This window comes from Pteropus medius, unplaced genomic scaffold, assembly GCF_902729225.1.
Source record: "Pteropus medius unplaced genomic scaffold, Ma_sr-lr_union100, whole genome shotgun sequence".
Classification (NCBI taxonomy): Eukaryota; Metazoa; Chordata; class Mammalia; order Chiroptera; family Pteropodidae; genus Pteropus; species Pteropus medius.
In genome coordinates, this window is record NW_024351730.1 from 10,056,554 (window position 1) to 10,078,971 (window position 22,418).

At 33.3% G+C, this 22,418-nt stretch overlaps 1 protein-coding gene across 9 annotated transcripts in view; it reads right to left on the reverse strand.

The window, feature by feature from the left end:
• CLOCK (clock circadian regulator) overlaps positions 1–22,418 on the reverse strand; it is a 105,498-nt gene that overhangs the window by 55,737 nt on the left and 27,343 nt on the right. For 4 of the 9 annotated variants that reach the window (XM_039845244.1, XM_039845249.1, XM_039845248.1 and 1 more), the window contains exons 3-5: positions 15,865–15,951; positions 6,487–6,578; positions 492–581 (exon numbers count right to left, since the gene is read on the reverse strand). In XM_039845244.1, coding sequence (XP_039701178.1) covers positions 492–538 — 47 coding nt within the window. In that variant the 5' untranslated portion in view covers positions 539–581; positions 6,487–6,578; positions 15,865–15,951. The remainder of the gene's footprint in view (positions 1–491; positions 582–6,486; positions 6,579–15,864; positions 15,952–22,418) is intronic. The other 5 variants (XM_039845250.1, XM_039845245.1, XM_039845251.1 and 2 more) reach the window with 3 other exon arrangements.

Consider the following 22,418-nt stretch of genomic DNA (forward strand, 5'->3'; position numbering starts at 1 on the left):
AAAAGTTTTAAAATCAAAGAAACAGGTGGTTTATCCTTTTCCCAAGAGTAAGATTTAAAGATTGTAATTTCAGCTAATGAAATCCTAATTATAGTCACCTCTTAACAGTTACAAATGCTAACATGCTTAATGAGATGGAGTTAGCACCAATAAGTAAGGGGGGAAAGGACAAGAGATAAAGAGATAGAAGATTCCAGAAGGTACCAAAGAAACATTTGTAATTGTCACAATTTCTTTCAGAGCAGCTCTCACCACATCACTCAAACTTATAGTTCAAAGACCCACTTAGAACACGAACACTGTTAACTTTGGCTCTAGACAATATACATTACTTATTATTACATTATGTTTGCTCAATACAGAAATTAAATGCAATAGTAATTATTCTTAAGCATAAAACTACTTTTATCAATTTGATATAGACCGTTACTCTAATAGTGAATTTTCAAAAAGCTTTATATAATTCAAAATAAGAGTCTCTAATAACATACCTGTCAACAATTGAGCTCATTTTACTACAGCTTACGGTAAACAACATAACATATTACGTTTTCGTCTTGTGGTAGACATTTGTACTTCTCCTTGGGTAGAAAGAAAAATAAAGTCATTAGTTTTCAAAAAAATTCATCCTATAAACAAAGTAATCTTGAGAAACACTATATGTTGTTATAGAGACTTCAAAATATCTTTGTACTAAAGGCTAGAACATTATTTTGAAGTAAATAGCTTTAGCTGGGGCACATTTGAGGTTTTTTTCCCTTCTAAAAAAGGACTACAGGGGAAAAAATTGAGGTTCATTTTCTTTCTACTATAAAATAATAAAAATTAAAAAGCTATGCTTAACATTCACTATATATATTAGACTATGTAACTATAAATAGGCTGTAATAATACCATCTAGTCAGCAATAAATGGTTGCTGCAAGCCTATTTTCTGTTAAGTAGTATGATAAGCTTTGGGAATACAAAGATGAAAGACATAGTCCCTATAGGTAAAAATCTAGAATTGGATGGGGAGATACATACCTAAATAGTTACAGTAAAAGGGATAATGATGGTATACAGGGGGGTCAGAGGAAATATTCTTGATAACAATGAGTTTGCCAGATAGTCTATCTAGACTGTTGTTACTAAAAATGTGGTCCAGAGACCATCAGCATCAGACACATCTGTGAGCTTGTTAAAAGACAGAATCTTGGGCCCCACTCTAGTCCTTCCGAAACAAAATATATATTTTAACAAGGTCTTCATATGATTTCTATGACCATTTAAGTTTGAGAAATAGACTAGAGAACAGAAGAGGTAATAGTTGAAATGATTATAAGCCATACAAAGAACACTTTGCAAAGGCACAGACAGGCCTTTGTGAGATGAGGGAGCACCATATTTGTAAAAGTTAAAGAGGTTTAGCATTTTCTTTAGAGAAGAATCTAGGCATGTTACAACTAAAGTTTTAATCACTAGTGCATAAAGTGAGAATAGGACTGGTAGAGGGGTGAAAGCAAGTCAAGTAGAGAAAGCCTTATTATTAAAAGTCTCATACCCACATTAAAGGAATTAAAATTTACTGCTTTAAAACTGAATCACAAGCCTAACATTTGTCTTTCTATATTCCATATAGAATATATCTAAAGTGTAAAGGTTTTGTTTATATATGATACTTTGTCCTATAGTCAGTCATAAGTGAAATATTGGAAAATCACCTTAATCTTAATATCCTAACATTTATGAAGCACAAAAAAATTCTACTTTAACTACATTTTTATTTAAAATTTAGAAAATAGCGTAAATTAATGTGTAACTCTAATTAAACCAGAGATTAAAGATGTTCGAAGAACATGAGATTCTAAAATAGTTAACATTTACAAATGTATATTCATGAGAGCAAGAGACAATAACCTTTGATAAATGATGGTGCATTGTGGTTATGGCTGTAGAATTGAGACTGAAAGACTAAGAGTTTTTAAAAGAAAATGAGTGGGGGAGTCAGAGGTAAAACTAAAAAGAACTAGGATAAAATACTGATTTTAAGTGTCTGGGTCAACATCAGCAGATGGAACACAGAATTACAGAATTTTAGAGTTAGAAGATCACCTAAGTACACACAGCCCAGCCCTCTGGTCCAAAAGATGTACTTATCATCAGAGTAATAATAGAGTTTGGTTCTACGACTACAATAAAAAGAACAATGCAAAGGTAACAAAGCCAATTTGGGTGAATTAAAAAAGAGCAGTTTCAGTTTAAAGGCCAGATCTAAGCCTTATTTGGCACTGAATATATATTTTTTAATTATTAAAAGGTAAAACAGAGCAAACTAGAAAATAAAAAAAGGATCTCAAGAATTAGGGCTTAGACTATAGGAAGGGCCATACTGAACTATAAGAGCGAACACAAAATGGTTTAGAAGACACAGACTGATGCTTTATTAAGGTATTTTACTATTGTTATTAACAATAGTCTTCCAAACATTTGTTGTCCAGCTAACTGAACAACATAAGACTATATCTCTAACAGTCTAGACCAATATTTTATCTCTACTTTTCCAGCCAACTGATAGAGACATGTTATATTTAAGGAAAAGATAAGGAAAGAAGTGAAATAGGCCTAAGTACTCTAGAGCAATTGTTAGAAGATTCCTCTTGACTTTTTTAAATGGTGTCAAATTAATTTTAACAAAACAAAGTGATAATGGGGAAACAGCCAAAGGTTTTGTGTGGGGACTACCCTACAATTCACACTTTCAGTGCAAAAAGACTAGCCAGAGTCACACTTGCACATGCTGTGGATTCTAAGAATTCAGTTACAGAAGACATGTGATGTCCCTACACACCACAAGGAATTTCAAGTATTTAGTCTAATATAGACTAATTTATTAAGTATTTTTTCTTAAATATTTACAATAGGCTAATATAATATGCAATATGTCTGAAAAGATCAGTTAAGCCACTGGAATCTAAAGTTCACAAATTAAATTATAAAAGATCAAGTTACAGCTAGGAATCAAATGCTCCTTTAAATAAAGTATCAGAGCTCAAAGTCATTCAGTGATAGGAATTCCCAGCTGAGTAAGCACCACTTTACTATTTTATAACAATGGAGGGCAAGGGCAGCATGTGTCTTTTATAAACAGTTTAAAAACAAGCTTTAAAACAAATGGGGAGATATTAGTAACTAAGAAACTATAAACAATTCAAACTGTACCAAATACAGAAGCAGATATGTTTTTAATTCAGTATGCAACATTATACATAATTAACAGTAAATCTCAGTGCCTGGCAGTCAAACTTTGGGAAAGAGCCCTTATACATAAAATAACAGTTATTAAAAATAAACTGTGCAGTATCAAATGACATACTATTTGTTCTCTGAAACCCATCTACTGTCACCTCCCGAGGTTTTGCATTCCTACATCACTAATTTCTCCTCTATGACTGGATTATTCTGATCAACATCTTAGTATTTTACCTTAAAAAAACAAAATACAAAAACTTCCTTAACCTCAACCCCCTTCAAGTGCTGCTCCCCTTTTCTCCTTTCACAAGAAAACTGATTGTGAGTTGTACACTGCTGCTATTTCAATATCTTTAATTCCATTCTCTTATTTTAAAATTTGGTATTTTCACCAATGTGTACATGTTCATAAAGTATCTAGTTTTATAAGACACTAAAAAATCAGGAGTCCTCTGATCCCCACTTCCTACTTTCATCTGTTTCTTTTAGTAGTTAATTCCTTATCCCTAATATCTTTGTTACTTGATTTCTTCTGTTTTAGATAAGATGCCTACACAGTCACATTTTGAGTTGTCTCAATGTAATTATTAAAAGTGTTTGCTTTTGCTCTCAGTAGTGTTGTTTTTAGGCAACATCTATTGAATTCCACAAGAAAAATAAGAATTTAGCTCTGACTCCCCTCATCCTTACCTTCGCACACTTGCCCAAATTCTCAACATCATAATTTTACTAGGTGGTTATATTCAGAGGTAACATGATTACTACTCTGTTAATACAAATCACAGCTGAGCCATGTAGTATACTAAAATTACTTTCCCTTTCTAAGTTTCCCCTAGTTAAAAATTATTTTAACCTAGTTTTCTATATACTTATCACCGATTGAGCCCCAAACTCTTCTCTATCTAAATTTATTCTTAATATCTTAAAACACATTACACATTCTACCAATTTACACTGCTTGCAACCATTTCTCTCAGCACCTTCTGACTTATTCCTATTGGAGCTGGATACTCTCAATAACTGACCAGCTGTAATCTTGGGATCACTATTCATTACCAACCTGGTGATTTCCCGGGACTCTACTGAGGTTGCATTCCCTGTTTCTGATATGGCTTCATCTTTCTGTAGTCAATTTTTGTTGAGTACCTTCTATAATAACTGCCCAACAAAGGACACATGGAAAGGTAAGTTTTTTTTTTTGAGGCAACATAAGTCTATCCTTAAAATGATAGTTTTGTGTTTTGTTTCTGTTTTTACCTGCCAACCTGGTCTCAATTTCCCCTAACTTAGCATTTTCTCTTTTGGTATGGTCTTGGACTCTCACAACAAGGCTTTCCTCTAAATTGTCTAGTGATCCCTGGTCACAGGTTCATATTTAAGGGTGGGATACTAAGAAGATCACTGAAAGTCTGTGTGATAGGGCTTGCTGACTATGAACTTAACTGTAGGAATATCAGGTTAGAATATTTCTTTGGGGGAATTCTTAATGTCATTATCTTCAGATCTTTTCTTAGGCTGTTCATAATTCCCAGAGAAGAATCTTCTAAACTACTGACTGAAAATCATAAAAATCCAGTAGCCTAGGTTCTTAATTCCCCTATTTTTAATATGGTACCCCCATTCTTAACTATGTTTTATACCCCTCTATTTTATTCTTCCTAGAGAATAAATCTCTAGTCTTCTGCTGTGATAGGGAAGAGGTAGTTGCCTGGGTTTTCAAAATCAGAAAAACGATCTATGGAGTAGAAACACCTCTTAAAGAGACTTGCAACAAATTGTCCTGCTTTTAGTCCCACCATCATTCCTATTTGCAGAAGTAAAGAATGCTTAAACAATTCGTGAACATTTTAGGAGTTCTTCAGTGCTACTAACTTTGTTTCTCAGCATTCCCACAGCTGGCTTGGGATTCTAGGATCTGTAAGACAGTTATCACACTTCCTTTTGCTTTTCTGGTTCTAAAACTGTATTGCAATTGTTTCCTCTCCCATTCTCTTTATCCTTGTGAAGTTATGTCTTCTGTACAAATCCTTTTACTTCAGCTTAAAGGGAGTTTTGAGAGAAAATGAAATTTAATTGAATTGTCTGTCATCTTTAACTAGAAGTTTCTTATTCTCCATCAATTTTAGTCAGGCTTTCATCCTTACACTCTGAGATTGTTCACTCACATTACTTATCAGTGTTATTGACGTGGCTAAATCTAATGGCTGCTTTATACTCTCTATTTGACATCTTAGTAACATGTGATATAACTGACCACTTCTATTTATTAAACACTTTTCTTGGCTTCTGTGACAGAACACCTTCCTGCTTTTCCACCCATCTCACTGGCTGTTCCTTCTCCTCTAATTAACATTGGCGCATCCTAGAAATACATCCTTTTCAATCTATGTACACTTCCTAGATAATTTCATCCAGACATATGACTCTAAAAGTACCTATGCCATTAACTCCCAAATCCATACCCCTAGACCAGATTCTCAGCTTCAGAGTCGTATGTCAACCACCTTTTTGATATGTCAACAGATTTTACAGGTATCTAAAATATCATACAGCAAAATTTAGTGACTTTCTTCAGTAAATTTTTCTTCTCTAACCTGAACTCCATATACTCTCTGATGGAGAATAAGAAACTTCTAGTTAAAGATGGCAAACAATACAATTAAATTTCATTTTCTCTCAAAACTCCCTTCTCTTTCTCCCCTTTTTTTTCTCTAACCTGAACTCCATATACTCTTTCCCCACTTATTATACTCCAGCCACGTTTGCTCTTTCTGTTCTTCAAGCATTCCATGGTCATTCTTGTTTCACTGCTTCCTACGATAACTGCCCAAGAAAGGGGACGTGGTTGGCACATTCTGGCCATGCAGAACTCAACTGAAAAATTCTTCAATAAAGGCTTCTTTTCCTACCTAATGAAAGTAGTCACCAGTCTCTATCACATTATCCATTTTAATTCTCTGCATAAAACCACAAAATTTTCAATGTGTTTTTTTATTATTTGTCCTCTTCTTTAGAATGCAATCGTCTTGTGAGCAGAGACAGCTTCTGTCTTGTTCATCACTGTATTCCCAGTACATAAAGTAGTACCTGAACACAGCTGGCAAAATAAATGTTTTGGGATAAATTAATACTAAAAATTTTTAAATAGATATTTCCTCAAATTAGTGTGTCAACATAATTTATGGATTTTCAAAAGTATATTTTTCTGGAAAAATGTCATTCCAAAGTGCATTCCAAGACACAACCCTATCATTACCTTTTCTACTTTTTGGATCTTTTGAACTGATTCTTCAGAAAACTATAGGTTCAATGTATTCTTCTATATGGCTGACCATCAGTCTCAAAATTCTGTTTAAACAAGAAAAACATTAATTTGTTAATTTACTCAATTTATATAGTTGATAAACTTATAAGTTTATCATGAAAGAAGTTTTAAATTTTGAAACATAAAATTTAGAACTTTGTCACAAAAATGTATATTAGAAATGCTAAATTCTACAAATTATTTCTAAAAAGAACTTAAAAATAAACTAAACCAATCACTTAATTCTAGCACACGTCAAAAGTATAAAAACAACTATTAAAATATGTTAATGGATACACAATATAAAAAGATAATTTGTGACATCTCTAACAAAGTTTGGTGAGGGGAGAAAAGAATAGAGTTACTTAAGTTGTTAATCAGCTTAAAATATATTGTTAAAACTATATGACGTTTTAGTAAGACCCATAGTGAGCACAAAGAAAACGTCACGGAGGCTGAGGATACACAAAAGAAAATGAGAAAGGAATCAAAGTATGTCACTACAAAAAAAAAAAAAAATCAATGAACCACAAAGGAAGACAACAAAGAGGAATGAAGTGACAAAAAGCTTCAAGAAGGCAAATAATGAACAAAATGGCAATAGTAAGTCCTTCACTATCAGTATTTAAATACAAATGAATTAAAGTTACCAATCAAAAGACAGAGTGGCTACATGAATTTAATAAACTAAGATCTGGCTCCATATCTATAAGAGACTCAACTTTTAGACTGAAAAGCACAGAAAGGCTCGAAGTGAAAGATCGGAAAAAGATATTCCATGCAAATGGTAACTTTTTAAAAGAGAGCAGGAGTGGCCATCCTTATATAAGACAAAATAGTCTTTAAGTCAAAAACTATGACAAAAAAAACAAAAGAGAACATTCGTGATAAAAAGGTCAATTCATCAAGAATATATAATTATGAATATATACACACCCAATATCAGAGCACCCAAATATTTGAAGCAAACACTAACAGAACTGAACAGAGAAAAAGACAGCAATACAATAATAGATTTCAACACACCAGTTTCAATATGGATAGAACATCCAATCAGATGATCAATAAAGAAACAAATGGCTTGAAAAACACTATTTACCAAATAGACTTAACAGACAGATGCAGAATATACCACCCTACCGCAGCAGAATATACATTCTTCTCAAGTGCATATGGAACCTCTCCAGGACAGGTCACATTAGGTCACAAGTCTTACTAAATTTAAGAAGACTGAAATCATATCAAATATCTTTTTCTGACCACAATGGAATAAAACTAGAAATCAGTAACACGAGGAAAACAAAAATTCAAATGTGTGGAAACTAAACAACACTCTTGAACAATCAATGGGTCAAAGAAGGGATCAAAGAAGAATTCAAAGAGAAATTAGAAAATATCTCGAGACAGACAAAAACATAACACATCAAAACTTATGGAATGAAGCAAAAGCAGTACCAAGAATGAAGTTTACAGTGGTAAATATTACATTAAAAAGAATAAAGATTTCAAATAAAGACCGTAACTTTACACCTCAGAAAACTAGAAAACTTGTAAAAGAACAAATTAAGCCTAAAGTTAGCAGAGAGAAGGATATAATAAATGTAAAACCAGAAGTAAACAAAATAGAGACTAGGAAACAATGGAAACAAAGAAACAAAGAATTTTTAGAAAAGAACAAAAGGAAGGAACATTATAACTGATACCACAAAAATACAAAATATCGTAAGAGACTACTATAAACAATTAGCTGCCAACAAATTGAATAACCTAGAGTAGGAGCCCCCAACACCTGGGCCGTGGACCGGTACCAGTCCATGGCCCGTTAGGAACCCAGCTGCACAGCAAAAGCTGAGCGGCAAGCAAGGGAAGCTTCATCTGTATTTGCAGCCACTCCCCAGCACTAGCATCTCCGCCTCAGCTCCACCTCAGATCATCAGGTATTAGATTCTCATAGGAGCATTGGTCCCTCGTACCAAAAAGGTTGGGGACCACTAACCCAGAGGAAATGGATAAATTCCTAGAAACATACAACTCACCAAGACGGAACAATGAAGAAACATAATCTGAATACACCTATATAACTAGTAAGAATATTGAACCAGTAATCAAAACTCTCCCAACAAAAAAAAGCCCAGGACAAAACAGACTCACTGGAGAATTCTACCAAACATTTAAAGAATTAATTAGCACCAATTCTTTTCATACACTTCCAAAAAAAATTAAAGAGGATGGAACACATCCAAACTCATTTTTATGAAGCCAACATTACCTGATACCACAAGCCAGACAGAGTCTCCAAGTAAGGAATACTACAGGCCAATATCTCCAATGAATATAGATGTGAAAATCTTCAACAAAATATTAACCAAACTCAACAACACATAAAAAAGATCATACACCATGATCAGGTGGGATTTATCCCTGGGATGCAAGGATGGCTCAACATACAAAAATCAATCAATGTTATATACCACATTAACAGAAAAAGGATAAAATCACATGATTCTCTGACTTCATGCAGAAAAGCATCTGATATAATTAAACATCTTTCGTGGTAAAAGCACTAAACAAACTAGGATTAGACAGAAATTTTCTCAACATAATAAAGGCCATATATGAAAGCCCACAGCTAAGATCATGCTCAACAGTGAAAAATAGAAAGCTTTTCCTCTAAGATGATGAATAAGATAAGGATGCCCATTCTCACCACTTCTTTTTAACATAGTATTATGTTAGAGCAATTAGGCAAGAAATAAAAGGCACTGAAATCAGAAAGTTATAAGTAAAATATCTGTTCACAAATGACATGACCTTACGTGCGGAAAACCCTAAAGATTACACACACACACATACACACACACACACACTAGACCTAATAAACATCAAAGTTGCAGGACACAAAATCAATATACTAAAATCAGTTTATTTCCATACACTAACAATGAACAATCTGAAAAGGAAATTAAGAAAATAATGCCATTTATAATATCAAAAAGAATAACATACTTATGAATAAACTTAACCAAAAAGGCAAAAGAACTGTACACTAAAAATTATAAAACACTAATGAAAGAAATTAAATTTGACACAAACAGAAAGACATCCATGTTCATGGACTGGAAGACTTAATATTGTTAAAATATCCATACTACCCAATGAGATCTACAGATTCAATGTAATCTATATCAAAATCTCTGATATTTTTTGCTGAAATAGAAAAAAAAGAAACTCCTAAAGTTCATATAGAACCACAAAGGATCTCAAATAGTCAAAAACAATCTTGAGAAAGAAAAATGGAGCTGAAGGCTTCACATTTTCTGACTTGAAAATATTTAAAAAGTTACAGTAATCACAACAGTATGGTACTGGAATAAAGGCAGATATACAGCCCAGAAATTAACCCCAAGCTTTACAGTTAAATAATCTTCAACAAGGGTGCCAAGACTACATAATGGGAAAGAACAGTCTCTTCAACAAATGGTGCTAGAAAAACAGGATATTCACGTGCAAAAGAATAAAACCGGATCCTTATCTTACACCATACCAAAAAAATCAAATGAAAATAGTTTAAAGGCTTCTATGTAAGGCCTAAAACTATAAAACTCATAGAAGAAAACATAGGAAAAAAGTTTAAGGACAATGGATCTGGTAATAATTTCTTAGCTATGACACTCAACGAACAGGAAATAAAAGCAAAAATAGACAAATGGAACTACATCAAACTAAAAACTTCTGCACAGCAAAGAAAAACATCAGCACAATAAAAAGGCAACCTACTGAACAGAAAAAAATATGTGCATATCATTTATCTGATTGATATGGGGTTAATATCCAAAATATATTAGGAACTCCTACAATTCAGCAAAAGAACAAATAGCTCGATTAAAAAATAGGCAAAGGACTTAAGTCAACATTTCTCCTAAGAAGATATACGATAGCTGACAAATATGTCAAAAGATGTTCAACATCACTAATCATTAGAGAAGTGCAAATCAAAACCATGAAATACCACATATCTGTTAGAATGGCCCATATAAAAAATAAAACAAAGAAATCAGAGATTAACAAGTATTGGCAAGGATGTGGAGAAACAGGAACACTGTCGAACTGTTGGGACTATAAAATGGCGCAGCTGCTATAGAAAACAATATAAAGATTTCTCAAAAATTTAAAAATAGAAATACCATAGGATCCGGCATTACCACTTGTGGGTATTTATCCAAAAGAACTGAGAATAGAATCTTGAAGAGATAACTGTACTTTCATGTTCACTGCAGTATATTCATAATAGCCAAGAACTGGAAACAACCTAAATATCCATCAACACATTGAATAAAGAAAATGTGGTCTATTCATACAATGAATTCAGCCTTAAAATAGAAGTCCTGACATATGTGACAACATGGATGAACCTTGAGGACACTTTGTAAAGTGAAATAAACCAGTTACAGAAGGACAAATAATGCATGATTCCACTTACATAAGGTATCTGAAGTAGTCAAATTCATAGAAGCAGGAAGTAGAATGGTGGTTGCCAGGGGCCTGAGAGCGGGGAAATAGGGAGTTGCTGTTCAACAGATACGGAGCTTCCTCTCTAAGGTGAATTTTCTCCTCACTTCTTTCAGGACTTTTATCTTTAATATTCTGTAGTTTAAAAATGATATGCCTAGGTGTAGTTTGGGGGGTGGGGGCACTTATCCTGCTTGGTGGACTCTGTGCTTCCTATATCTGTAGTTTAGTATCTGACATTAATTTGAGGAAATTCTCAATCATTACTGTTTCAAATATTCTGTTCCTTTCTTTCTTCTCTTTCTGATACTCTCAATACATTCATGTTACATCTTTGTAGCTGTCTCACTATCCCTGGATATTGTTTATTTTGTTGTTTTTTTTGTTTTTTTTCAGTTTTTGCTTTCTTTGCTTTTTAGTTTTCCAGGATTCTACTGCGATATCCTTCAGCTCAGAGTTTCCTTCCTCAGCTATAAGTAGTCTTAGTAAGCCCATCAATGTCATTCTTCATTTCTGTTACAGTGTTTATCTCTGACATTTCTTTTGGTTCTTTCTTAGGATTGCCATCTCTGTTTACATTGTCCATGTGTTCTTGGATGCTGTCTACTTTATCCATTAGAAGAACTCTTAGCATATTAATCAGTTTTTTAAATTCCTGCTCTGGTAAGTCCAACATCCTTGCCATGTCTGGTTCCTATGCTTACTCTATCTCTTCAAATTGTGATTTTTGCCTTTTGATATGCCTTGTAATTTTTTCTTCCTTGCTGGCCATGATGTACTGGGTAAAACAAACTTGTAAATAGGCCTTTAGTAATGTGGTGGTGAGGTGTCAGCAGAGGGGAGCATTCTGCAGTCATTAGCTTTCAGTCTTTTAGTGAGCCTATACTCTGGACTCTGAACTTCACGAGTGTTTCTCGGTTTTGTTTTCTTTCCCCAACTTAGGTGAGATAGAATGGTTAGAGTAGGCTAGATTTGAGTATTTCCTTTCTCCCATGTGAAAGGCTAAAGAGGGCTGATGCTGGGTATTTCCCTTCTTCCAGGTAACTCAGGTTTTGACAAAAACCCAGCAAGTTAGGCTCCAGTTAACCAGTTCCCCCTGAAAGCAGGCCTTATAAAGAATAGAGTCCTCTGGTGTATTTCAAAGGTGCTCTTTCTTCCCTCCCCCTCCTGGAAACAAGAGGGAATTTTCTCTAACGTCTACTGTGAGGACCTGGTCAAGCTCTTGGAAGTAAATCTTAAGTCTTACAATATTGTGAGGGCCCCACTATGACCAGGTCTACAGCGAACCTCCAGCAATTTGTCAATTACAGTTCAGGTTTCTTACCCAGCCCTCTTCCTGAGGTGGTTTCAGCTTATGAATTAGTGTTCCAGAAAGCCATGACTCCTTGTATTTGCCTGTCTGACTCTCTGATCTTGGGGCCAGTGGTTTGCTCTATGTTCTCCCCTCTCTTATGGATTTAGGAAGAGCTGTTGATTTATAGGCACTTAATAATTTGAAGGAATTAGTTAACAACAAAGAATTTCTTAGGCCTTTTCCTATACGACCATGATGTAGACTAATGATATGATCTAAACATAATAACTGCACAGGAGCTGCCACAGTATTCATTATTTGAACTCTATTTACTATGAATCAGTCCTCAGTAGTTCCATATAATGAAGAAAGCATTCCAGAAAGTTTAACTGATAAAAATAAAACTTTAATCAGATGATGGATTTAAGAATTTTAATGAATGTACATAAATTACTATCACTGAAGTCTCTGTATCAGCTAATATAAAAAAGGCCGAATTACTAACCCCACAGTGACTAATGACCTGCTTTACGTATTTATCAAGGACCTAACTATTCAGATTATGGCTCCTTCACATTCGTTTCTCCCCTCATATCCCGTGTCTGTGTGTGTGTGTGTGTGTGTGTGTACTGTGTACGTATCTACTTTAGTTTTTATTTTTAACTTCAAGAAGGAAAATTAGGGTGAATTTTACTAAATTAAAATTTTTGGTATGGAGAGAACTTCAGAGGTCTGTAAATTTCAATTAGCAATGTTCTTTCACTTACAAAAGTTTGGTTAGATATATCAACAACTTGAAAATATTTATGTACTTTGACTCAGTAACTTGACTTCAAGAAAAAAAAGTAAATAATTGGAGATGTATCTAAAGTTTTATATTCTCTGTACTGTTATTTTAAATAGTAAAGCTAGAAAAAATTTAAGCATCCAACAGCAGTAACCATAGCATCAATATATATTAAATACAAACCCAAACATGCCAAAAGTACAACTGTGGTTACTCTTCAGTAATTAGCTTATGGATGTTTTAAAAACTTTTTCTTTAGTACTTTCGAAAATTTCTCCCATGAATATACATTAGTTTTATAGCCAGGAAAACTTAAGTGAAGCCTTTTCTTTCCTGTTTCTCTTAACTGTTTAATACTAGAGGCCTGGCTCTACATAAGGAACGTAAAATTCATGTTTATCCAGAAAACAAACCATGAGTAACAAAGATTTTTTTCAATATGAATACCAAAAATTTTTTCTTATGTAGTGTTCACATAATTTAAGGAAATTTTTAATTTTATCTATTAATAATTTTTAAATTATTATTTAAAATGATTAACTCAAGAACATGGTTTTAAAAGAAATGGAAACAATAAATCTTTTCTAACCTAATAACCTATTAACCCACTGACCTACTTTGGAATTTAGGTTAGTTAAATCTGGACTGATGGATCTATTAGCATTAATTAAAAGCAGTGCTGAAATTTAACTGACTGGTATAACATAAAACCTAAGCAACGAACCTTAACTACGTTTATCACCATTTATGAAAAATTCTTATTTGTGTCTGTAGATTACAAAGTGATTATATTATAGTTAAAAAGATAATTATTTCTGAGAACAATTTTAACTTATGAAGAAAGACTCAAATACTTTTAAACTTGTCTAATATTTGAGTAAAGATGAAATTAAACAGTAGTCTCAATGTATTCAATACTGACTGGGAATATCAGACTAGCTCTAGAATAGATGTAAAATATAAGCAAGAAAAAAACATTCTTGGCTCTATAGCAGTTTCTAAGACCAACTTCAGAACAAAAAGCACACCCAAAACCAAAGTTTCATGAAACAGACCTCTTAGAACCAGAGAAGATTCTGACTCAAAATCATAGCCTTTTATCTCCTAATGTAAAACTTAACGTGACTGTGTCAGACAACAGAAAGAGTTAAGATTATCCTTCAAGCCTATCCACTGACTCCAAAAGACCATATACCTTCGTCCTCAACATGCTTTGTTCCATTAAGTCAATCACCAACTATTTTCCAAATAATGTTAGTATTTTCACTTAAAAAATAACAGGTAATTTCCATACGTTAGAAAAAAATAAACTGCATCAAAGGTATAATCTTTTAAGTGCTTAAGATATTATTGTAACATTAAAACCTGGTAAAAACTGAGAATACTATACTAATTTTCTCTATATACATACATTCATTTTAGAAGTAATAGGAGAATCGATTTTTCTTTATTTTCTATTTTAAAACAGGAATACATGTCAGTCTAAGGAGAATATGGGTTACACTTTACAGGATAGAAAAAAAAGTGTAAATAAGTCAGTGAGAGTTGGTACCGACTCTCACCTCTCTCTAATTTCCTCCCACTCATCTCTTAAACCTTAGCACCCAACCTATAAATACCTCTCCAACCACACAGAGCAGAAGTCAGCTAATTTATTCTAGAAAGGGCAACATAGTAAATATTTTTGGCTTTCTTGGCCCTAAGGTCTCTGATGCAACTACTTAACTCTATATTTAATAAGTTTATGACTTATATTTTATAAAATGGATTTAGTTATTTCATAGTAATGTGGAGACAGAATGAAATATAACTTTGCAAATGTAAAAACTGCTATGCAGAGATAAGATCTTTATAGTAACAGTATTGTTGATTATCTCATCAATTATTGTAATCAAAAAATCATAGTTAAATACCAATTAGTACAATTTGGAACTTCAACAAATTTTACGTGTAGCCTATTAAATTTCATCTATCCTGTACATTTCTGCCACTATAGCTTAAAAGCAGTCATACAAAATAAGTAAAAAATAAGAGTGGCTGTGTTCCAATACAGCTTTATTCATAGACGCTGAATTCTGAATTTCATGTAATTTTACATGTCACAAAATAGTATGCTTCTTCTAAGATTTTTCCCCAATGCTTTAAAAATATAAACACTATTCTTAGTTTGTGGGTCATTAAAAAAGAAAGGAAAAAAAAAAAGAAAGAAAAAAAACAGGCAACAGGCTGAATTTGGTAATGTGCAGACCCCTGATGGAGAGACTTGCTTGTAAGCTGGAGTTGCTTGTAAGCTGGAGTACGTGATTGACCTTTACCTTAATCAACTGACTCTTTATCTCTAAACCTAAAATCTGACAGGAAATAATTATTATGCTACTTTTCAGTCATTTGCAAATTATCTTCAATTCAGAAAAATACAGGAAGTTATCATTCTTACTTCTGAGCAATAACTCTGAAAAACATCAGGAATTGCTAAAAATATTTTACATCTAGATATCAATTATTTAACCAATGAATAACTTTTCACACCTCATAAGAATGAAAATTCTTAAGATGATTAAAAACTATCAAGAAAAGTTACAGATCATGCCCTAAATATTTTTATAATACTTCATCCTATGCTCCTTACTAGGCGATTTCAAACCTCACTACCCAATAATTATGGAGGGGTTGGAGGTGGAGGGTAGATGGCATACTTATGAGCTCAAAATGAAGATTAAAGGTATCTAGTGAAACTCACCAAGTTCTAAAGATTCATCTAAGAGGAATGCAGAATTTTCCAAAGGCATCTTACACTGTGACAGAATCAGCTTCCAAGTTTCAGCAGCTTTACAGGGAAAAAAAAAAATTCTGTAAAACAAAGGCAGCTTTGGAAATAATGTTAACCAAATTCTAAGTAACAATACCTCTAGTATTTTTTTCCCATCCATGTACTCAATATTAATTGGGGCCTCCTCTGTGCCAGGAATTGGGGACACAGCAATGAACATGTCAAATCTCATCAACCCCTCTGGGAGCTCAGTCTGTAGAGCAATTCCAAATGAGATGAAAGCCTTTAAGAATCATGATGATGTGAAGAGAAAGCATGGCAGAGATACAAATTAGTCTGGTGGAACTTAGTTAGAAAAGGCCCTCTAAAGGAGGGGCATTTAATATGAGCGTGAGTATGATCTGGCCAAATAAAGCAAAGAGAGAGGGGTAGATAAAGAACGTGTTTCATCCCAAGAAAACAGCATGTTCTAAGGGCCAGAGGTACGAGAGAATATGGCATTTGTGTGGAAGTAAAAGGCGGCCAGTGCAGCTGCTCAGAGAAACAAAAGGGATGAGAAAAGGCATCAGGTGAGCGAGGAAATTAAGAGGTAAAACAATTAGCCCTGAGTCACACAGTCACACAGAGCTCAAAAGCAGATCCCATTTAAAACTTTAACCACTCTATCACAATATACTGATTACAATATACCAGTCATTCTGAAGCTCTTCCCAGCCCCCTAGCCTCAAGGGTCTCAGAAAAGACTCTTGGGAAGGAAGTTGAGGTAAAGTCCTCAGGGAGGAAGATCCTTTCAGGGGGATTTCACAAGAGCCTGAGGGAAGACTGCCCTGGGCCAATAGCTAGGCTCCCTATGGATGGATGAACTGATCAAGTGACCATCAGGGGCTCTCCTGCAGAACGATGGTAAAGAAGTCAGTCTCGACACCATTCTCAATTACTAATAGTTACCAAGCACTTTACTATATGTGAAGCCCTGTTCTAAGTGCTTTACATGCATTAACTAATTCAATCTTCACAACATCCCTATGAGGTAGGTAGGTACTTTTATTACCCTGTATTTCCAGTATGATTTTATAAAACAGTCTTATCATGGCCATTAATTTTTATTATTAAAATAAAAATTATCAGAAATGTTAACAATACTTACCACAATATTAAAAACATTTTAATTGTTCATCAGAAAAGCACTATTTTAACTATCAATTAAAAAAATATAGGGTGGTATGGGGAGGGTGAAATTGGTAAGGGGATTAAATATATGGTAGCTGAAGGAACTGGACTTTGGGTGGTAAGCACAAAATAGAAGACATAGATGTCGAACTATAATGTACACTTGAAAATTATTTAATTGTATTAACCAATGTTACCCCCAAAAAACTTAATAAGAATAAAAAAATTGCGATGCAAGATGGCAAAAAAAAAAAAAGATATCACTACAATGCAATTCCCTGATATGCAGAAACATCCAGAACACCAAAGAAATCATTTGAAATATTGATATCTTTTAATGGAGGCACCATTTAGCCAAAGCGATCTTGTCTTTCTCTGTCCCATACACTTCTGTTAAGGAGAATACTTAACATTTAAAAAACGGGGATAGGGCTGTTAAAATTTTAGAAGATGATAACGGAAGCTCACCTCAGAGAAAATCCAATGGAAACAGTGATAATAAATATTGAAGTCAGCTACAACTTAGTTTACCCAGGTAAAAAGTTTATGGCAAGACACCTTACATAATTATCCAGAATTATTGAGAATTCAAGATCTGAGAAGCATTTTTAATTACAATTCAAGATCTGTACCTTCATCGTTATCAGAGAAATGAGAAAGAAATGAGTATGTTCTATCAATCACCTGACTGTGACTTAGAAGATAGAGAGAGCCCTTTCTTCAAATCCATGTCATATCTTCAAGTAATATACATCAAAGTTAATTTCATGTTTCATATTTTCTTGAACATTAAGAAACATTTTTATTAACTTTTGCCAAAAGAATACTGGCAAAAAAAAAAAAATCCCTATTTTTTTAAACTTGGACAAGTATTTCTCAGCTCAGTTTTTCATTCCTACATGGCCTTATTATAGATTCATTTGGTAGAAATGTACCATAAATTCTACTGTAAATTACATACTTAACAAAATTATCACTTAATCTTTTGTAAACTTCACACTAACAACCCAATATTTTTTCTTTCTATTACTAATTTTCACTGAGACCAGTTAGTCTTATTCTAACAAAAGTAATATTCATCCACAGATAAATTTCATAAAAGAAGCAATTCCCTCTGAAGAGATGCATCTATGTTCAGTAATTATTTGTAGTAATAAACAAAATTTATATTATGTTTTACTCATAGTAATTATGATTTAGAAGAAAAATTTTTCTTTAACAGACCACTGTGGTTATGGTTAACATTTTAAATTTATATTCATATTTTTGATTTTTTTAAGTGCTGAAAGAAAAGGACTGCCAACCCAGAATCTTGCATCCAGACAAAATATCCTTCAGGAAACATTACTCTCATACATTGCTGGTGGGAGTATAAACTGGCACAAGCTCATTGAGAACAATAGATCAATATCCTAAAATTATAAATGTTCTTACCCATTGGTCTGTCAATACAGTGGGTTATAATCAGCATTTAAAAAATGAAAGAGGATAGGAAAAAAAGAGTACAGGACATCTCATAATGGTTAAGGGTATTTCTTGAAACTGCTGTTTCAGATATGTGCTGATGAGAGTGTCTATATGTATACTGGGTCACAATATAAAATATACTTCTTACTATAGGTTGTGGTCAAAGAAGTTTGGAAGCAATCTGTTTCAGCTCAAAAAAGACAGCCTGAGGCAAAGGGACAAACTGACACTTTGGGAAAGGAGAGTTCAATTCCAAGATGTGAAGACGTGAAAGTGAAGTAAGGCATAAAAGGAGATAAAATAAACAGTAAGGTATCAAGCTACACAGAGGTATATGAAAACGACCAATTTGGGCAGGGAATGCAGGGAAAAGGAACAAAGAGAAATTATCTGAGAGCAAAGAAGAGATAAAAGAGATACAGCAAAGTCTGTTCCACAGAGTGTTAATTCTTAAAAAGAATTCTGAGTATTTTTTGTTTTCCTTAATGACACCATTTTCTTTGCTTACTCTTTTAAGGTAAATTTTAAATTATATACGTTTATATAATGTTCACATTACATTTTTATTGGACAATACTAGTCCAGTGCCTGGAGTACTGCTATTATCTTCTTTACAGTCATCTGTTGATTTGTCAAAGAGATGTGCAACATCTTCTGCTGTCATTTTTTTGTCATTATGAGCAGAAATGAAAATTTCTGAATTTGCAACTGTTCAATGAAAACTAAAAGCAGCCTACAAAGATAGTATCTTGAAGCTTCTCCTATAATTTCTTGAAAAATAATGCAATAATGTGGGCAATACAAAAAAAAAAACTGAAAAAGTGATGCAATAGTGACATTTTTTTCCATATTCTATGACCCTACTATGTGATTCTATCATTCTTCTATTTTCATTTTATCTCAAGAGATTGACATAATTGATGAGTCATGATGAAACAGCACAATGTTTAAAGGTAAATGAACTGACCCAAGTAATTATAAGCCAGGCCAAAGCCATTTTCAGACATGGAAGAATTTAGAATGAATACACTCCAGCAGAAAGAGGGAGAATGCAAACAAAAAAAGAGAGAGAGAGAGAGAAAGATGCGGTATCTAAGAAACAGTCAATGTAACCCAGAAATGCAGTGAAGGAATATCTCAAAATGACAGATATGCAGTAGGCTTCCTACTCATCAAGACTGTAGAAGGGCTCTAAGAGGAATATTTCCAGGAAAACAAGGGCTTCCATCCAACAGACAGACACTATAACTCAAGCAGGAAACACGTGAGGATTCGGTAAAGGTACATTTCTACCAAAAAAAAAAAAAAGGGCAAGTACAGACTTGGGGGAAAGGTAAACAATATTAGGCAAACTAATCAGACTATAAAGCAGAATATAAAGCAAATCAAAGGATTGTGAAAAATTTATGAACTATAAGCAAAGATAATCAATCTTATATTGATATCAAATATTTTATTTTTTGAGTTTCATTTGCATCATGACTTTGGACCCACAGAAAAGAAAAAATAACCCTAGCTCAATAATTAACTGCAGTTTATTGTATTCAGCTTTTAAAATCTACCTACTGACAATCCTGAACATCTTAATTCTCATTACAAAACAGAATGTAAATGTTATCAACCTGGTCACATGCTATAAAATGGATGAACCTCGGGACATTATATTAAGCAAAATAAGCTTAAGGAAAAATACTGCATGATTCCATCTATATGAGGTATCTAAAGCAATCAAAATCACAGAAACAGGAAATAGAAAGGTGGTTGCCAAGGCCTAGGGGCAGGAGGAAAACAGAATTAGTGTTCAGTTGGTACTTCAGTTCTGCAAGATGTAAAAGTTCTAGAGATTTGTTGCACAACATGGATATACTTAATACTAGTGAAAAGTACCTTAAAATAATTAAGATGGTATGTAATATGATGTTTTTCTAACAATTTTTAAAATGCAAAGTAAAAACGTTATTTGTAATTATGGGGATAAATATTTTAAAACTACATTTACTTCTTATAGCTACTGGCTACTATTGCTCAGCAGTTATGGAGCACTTCCATGATCACAGGAAGTTCTATTAGATAATGGCTAGTGTAAGAAAAGCAGAAAATTAACAAGCCAAAACACTAAAAACCTCCCCCCTTGCAAATTATTTGTTCTCTAGTCCTGTTTTCTATTTTTTCATGTTCTTTGCTATTTCTTTGTTGCTATACTATTTGTGTTTATTGAATGTAAAGTATATTTTCTCTAAAGTTTCCATTTCCTGAAATAACTTTTATTGAGTCATTTGTCTTTTGCATGTTACATTTCTGTATTTGCTTTAGCAGAAGTTTTACTTCTGATGTTAATTATTCTTTAAATGTTTGGTAGAATTCACCAGCAAAACCATCTGATACTAAACTTATCTTTGTTGGGAGATTTCTGATTACTGTTACAATCTCCCTACCCATTACTGATGTGTCTAAATTTTCTACTTCTTCATGATTCAGTCTTAGTAGGTTGTACATTTCTAGAAATATATCCATTTCTTCTAGGTTCAGCAATTTGGTGGCATATAATTGTTCTTAGTAGTCTCTTATAATACTTTGTATTTCTGCTGTATCAGTTGTAATGTCTCTTTTATTTCTAAGTATTTGAGACTTTTTTTCTTAATACACCATGATTGAGTAGGACTTATCCCTGGGATACATGAATGGTTCAACATACACAAATCAATAAATGTAACGTACCACATTAATCAAAGATAAAAATTATATGGTTATTATTGAGTAGATACAGAAAAAGCACCTGATAAGGTTAAAAATCCTTTCATAACTCTCTAGCTTTTAAAGGTCTGCCAATTTATCTTTTCAAAAAAAACAGCTAGTAGTTCAATTGATTTTTTTACATTGTTTTCTTGGTCTCTATTTCTGCTCTGATCTTGGTTATTTCCTTCCTTCTGCTAACTTTGGGCCTAGTGTGTTCTTTTTCCAGTTCCTTTAAGTGTGGTTAGGTTGTTTATTGTGACTTTTTGTTTGTTTGTTTTTTGTTTGGTCATTTTTTTAGTTTGAGATATTACTGATATATATGTAAATTTAACATATACAATGTAGATACATGTATATACAGCAAAATGATTTTTCCAATAAAGTAACAGCTCCATTCTCTCACATAATTACGATTATGATTGTGTGTGTGTGGTGGTGGTGGTAAAATCTACTCTCTTAACTTTCACATATGTAATACAACATTGTTAATTAAATCACCATCCTGTGCATTTGATCCGCAGATCTTATTTATCTTTTACAGCTAGCTGGAAGTTTGTACCCTCTGACCAACATCTCTCCATTTTCCTCAGCCCCAGCAACCACCATTCTGCTCTATTTCCATGGGGGTTCGGCTTCTTTGAAAGTCATCTTTTGTGTTAGGTTTAGGGCTTCCAAAATGCCTGCAGAGACCTGCCTGTGTAAAAAAGCTTGAAAGTGATGACTTTCCCTTTGTCTTTAAATTAAACATTTTGTTTCTCGATTAGACAGTCAATATTATATTAGTTTCAGGTGTACCACACAGTGGTTAGACGTTTATATACTTTACAAATCGATTCCTCTTTCAGTCTAGCAGCCCACCTTACACCATACACAGTTATTACAATATTATTGACTATACTTCCTAAATTGTATTTTACATTCCAGTGACTATTTTGTAACTGCCAATTTGTATTTAATCTCTTCAACCTTTCTTCTTAATCTAGGCATTTATCACTATAAACTTCTCTTGTAAAACTGATTTTGCTTCATTTCATATGTTTTGGTATGCTGTTTCCATTTTTGCTTGTTTCAAGGTCTTTTCTGATTCTCATTTTGAGTCTTTCTTTAACCAATTGACAGTTTAGGAGTATACTATTTAGCTCCTCAACATC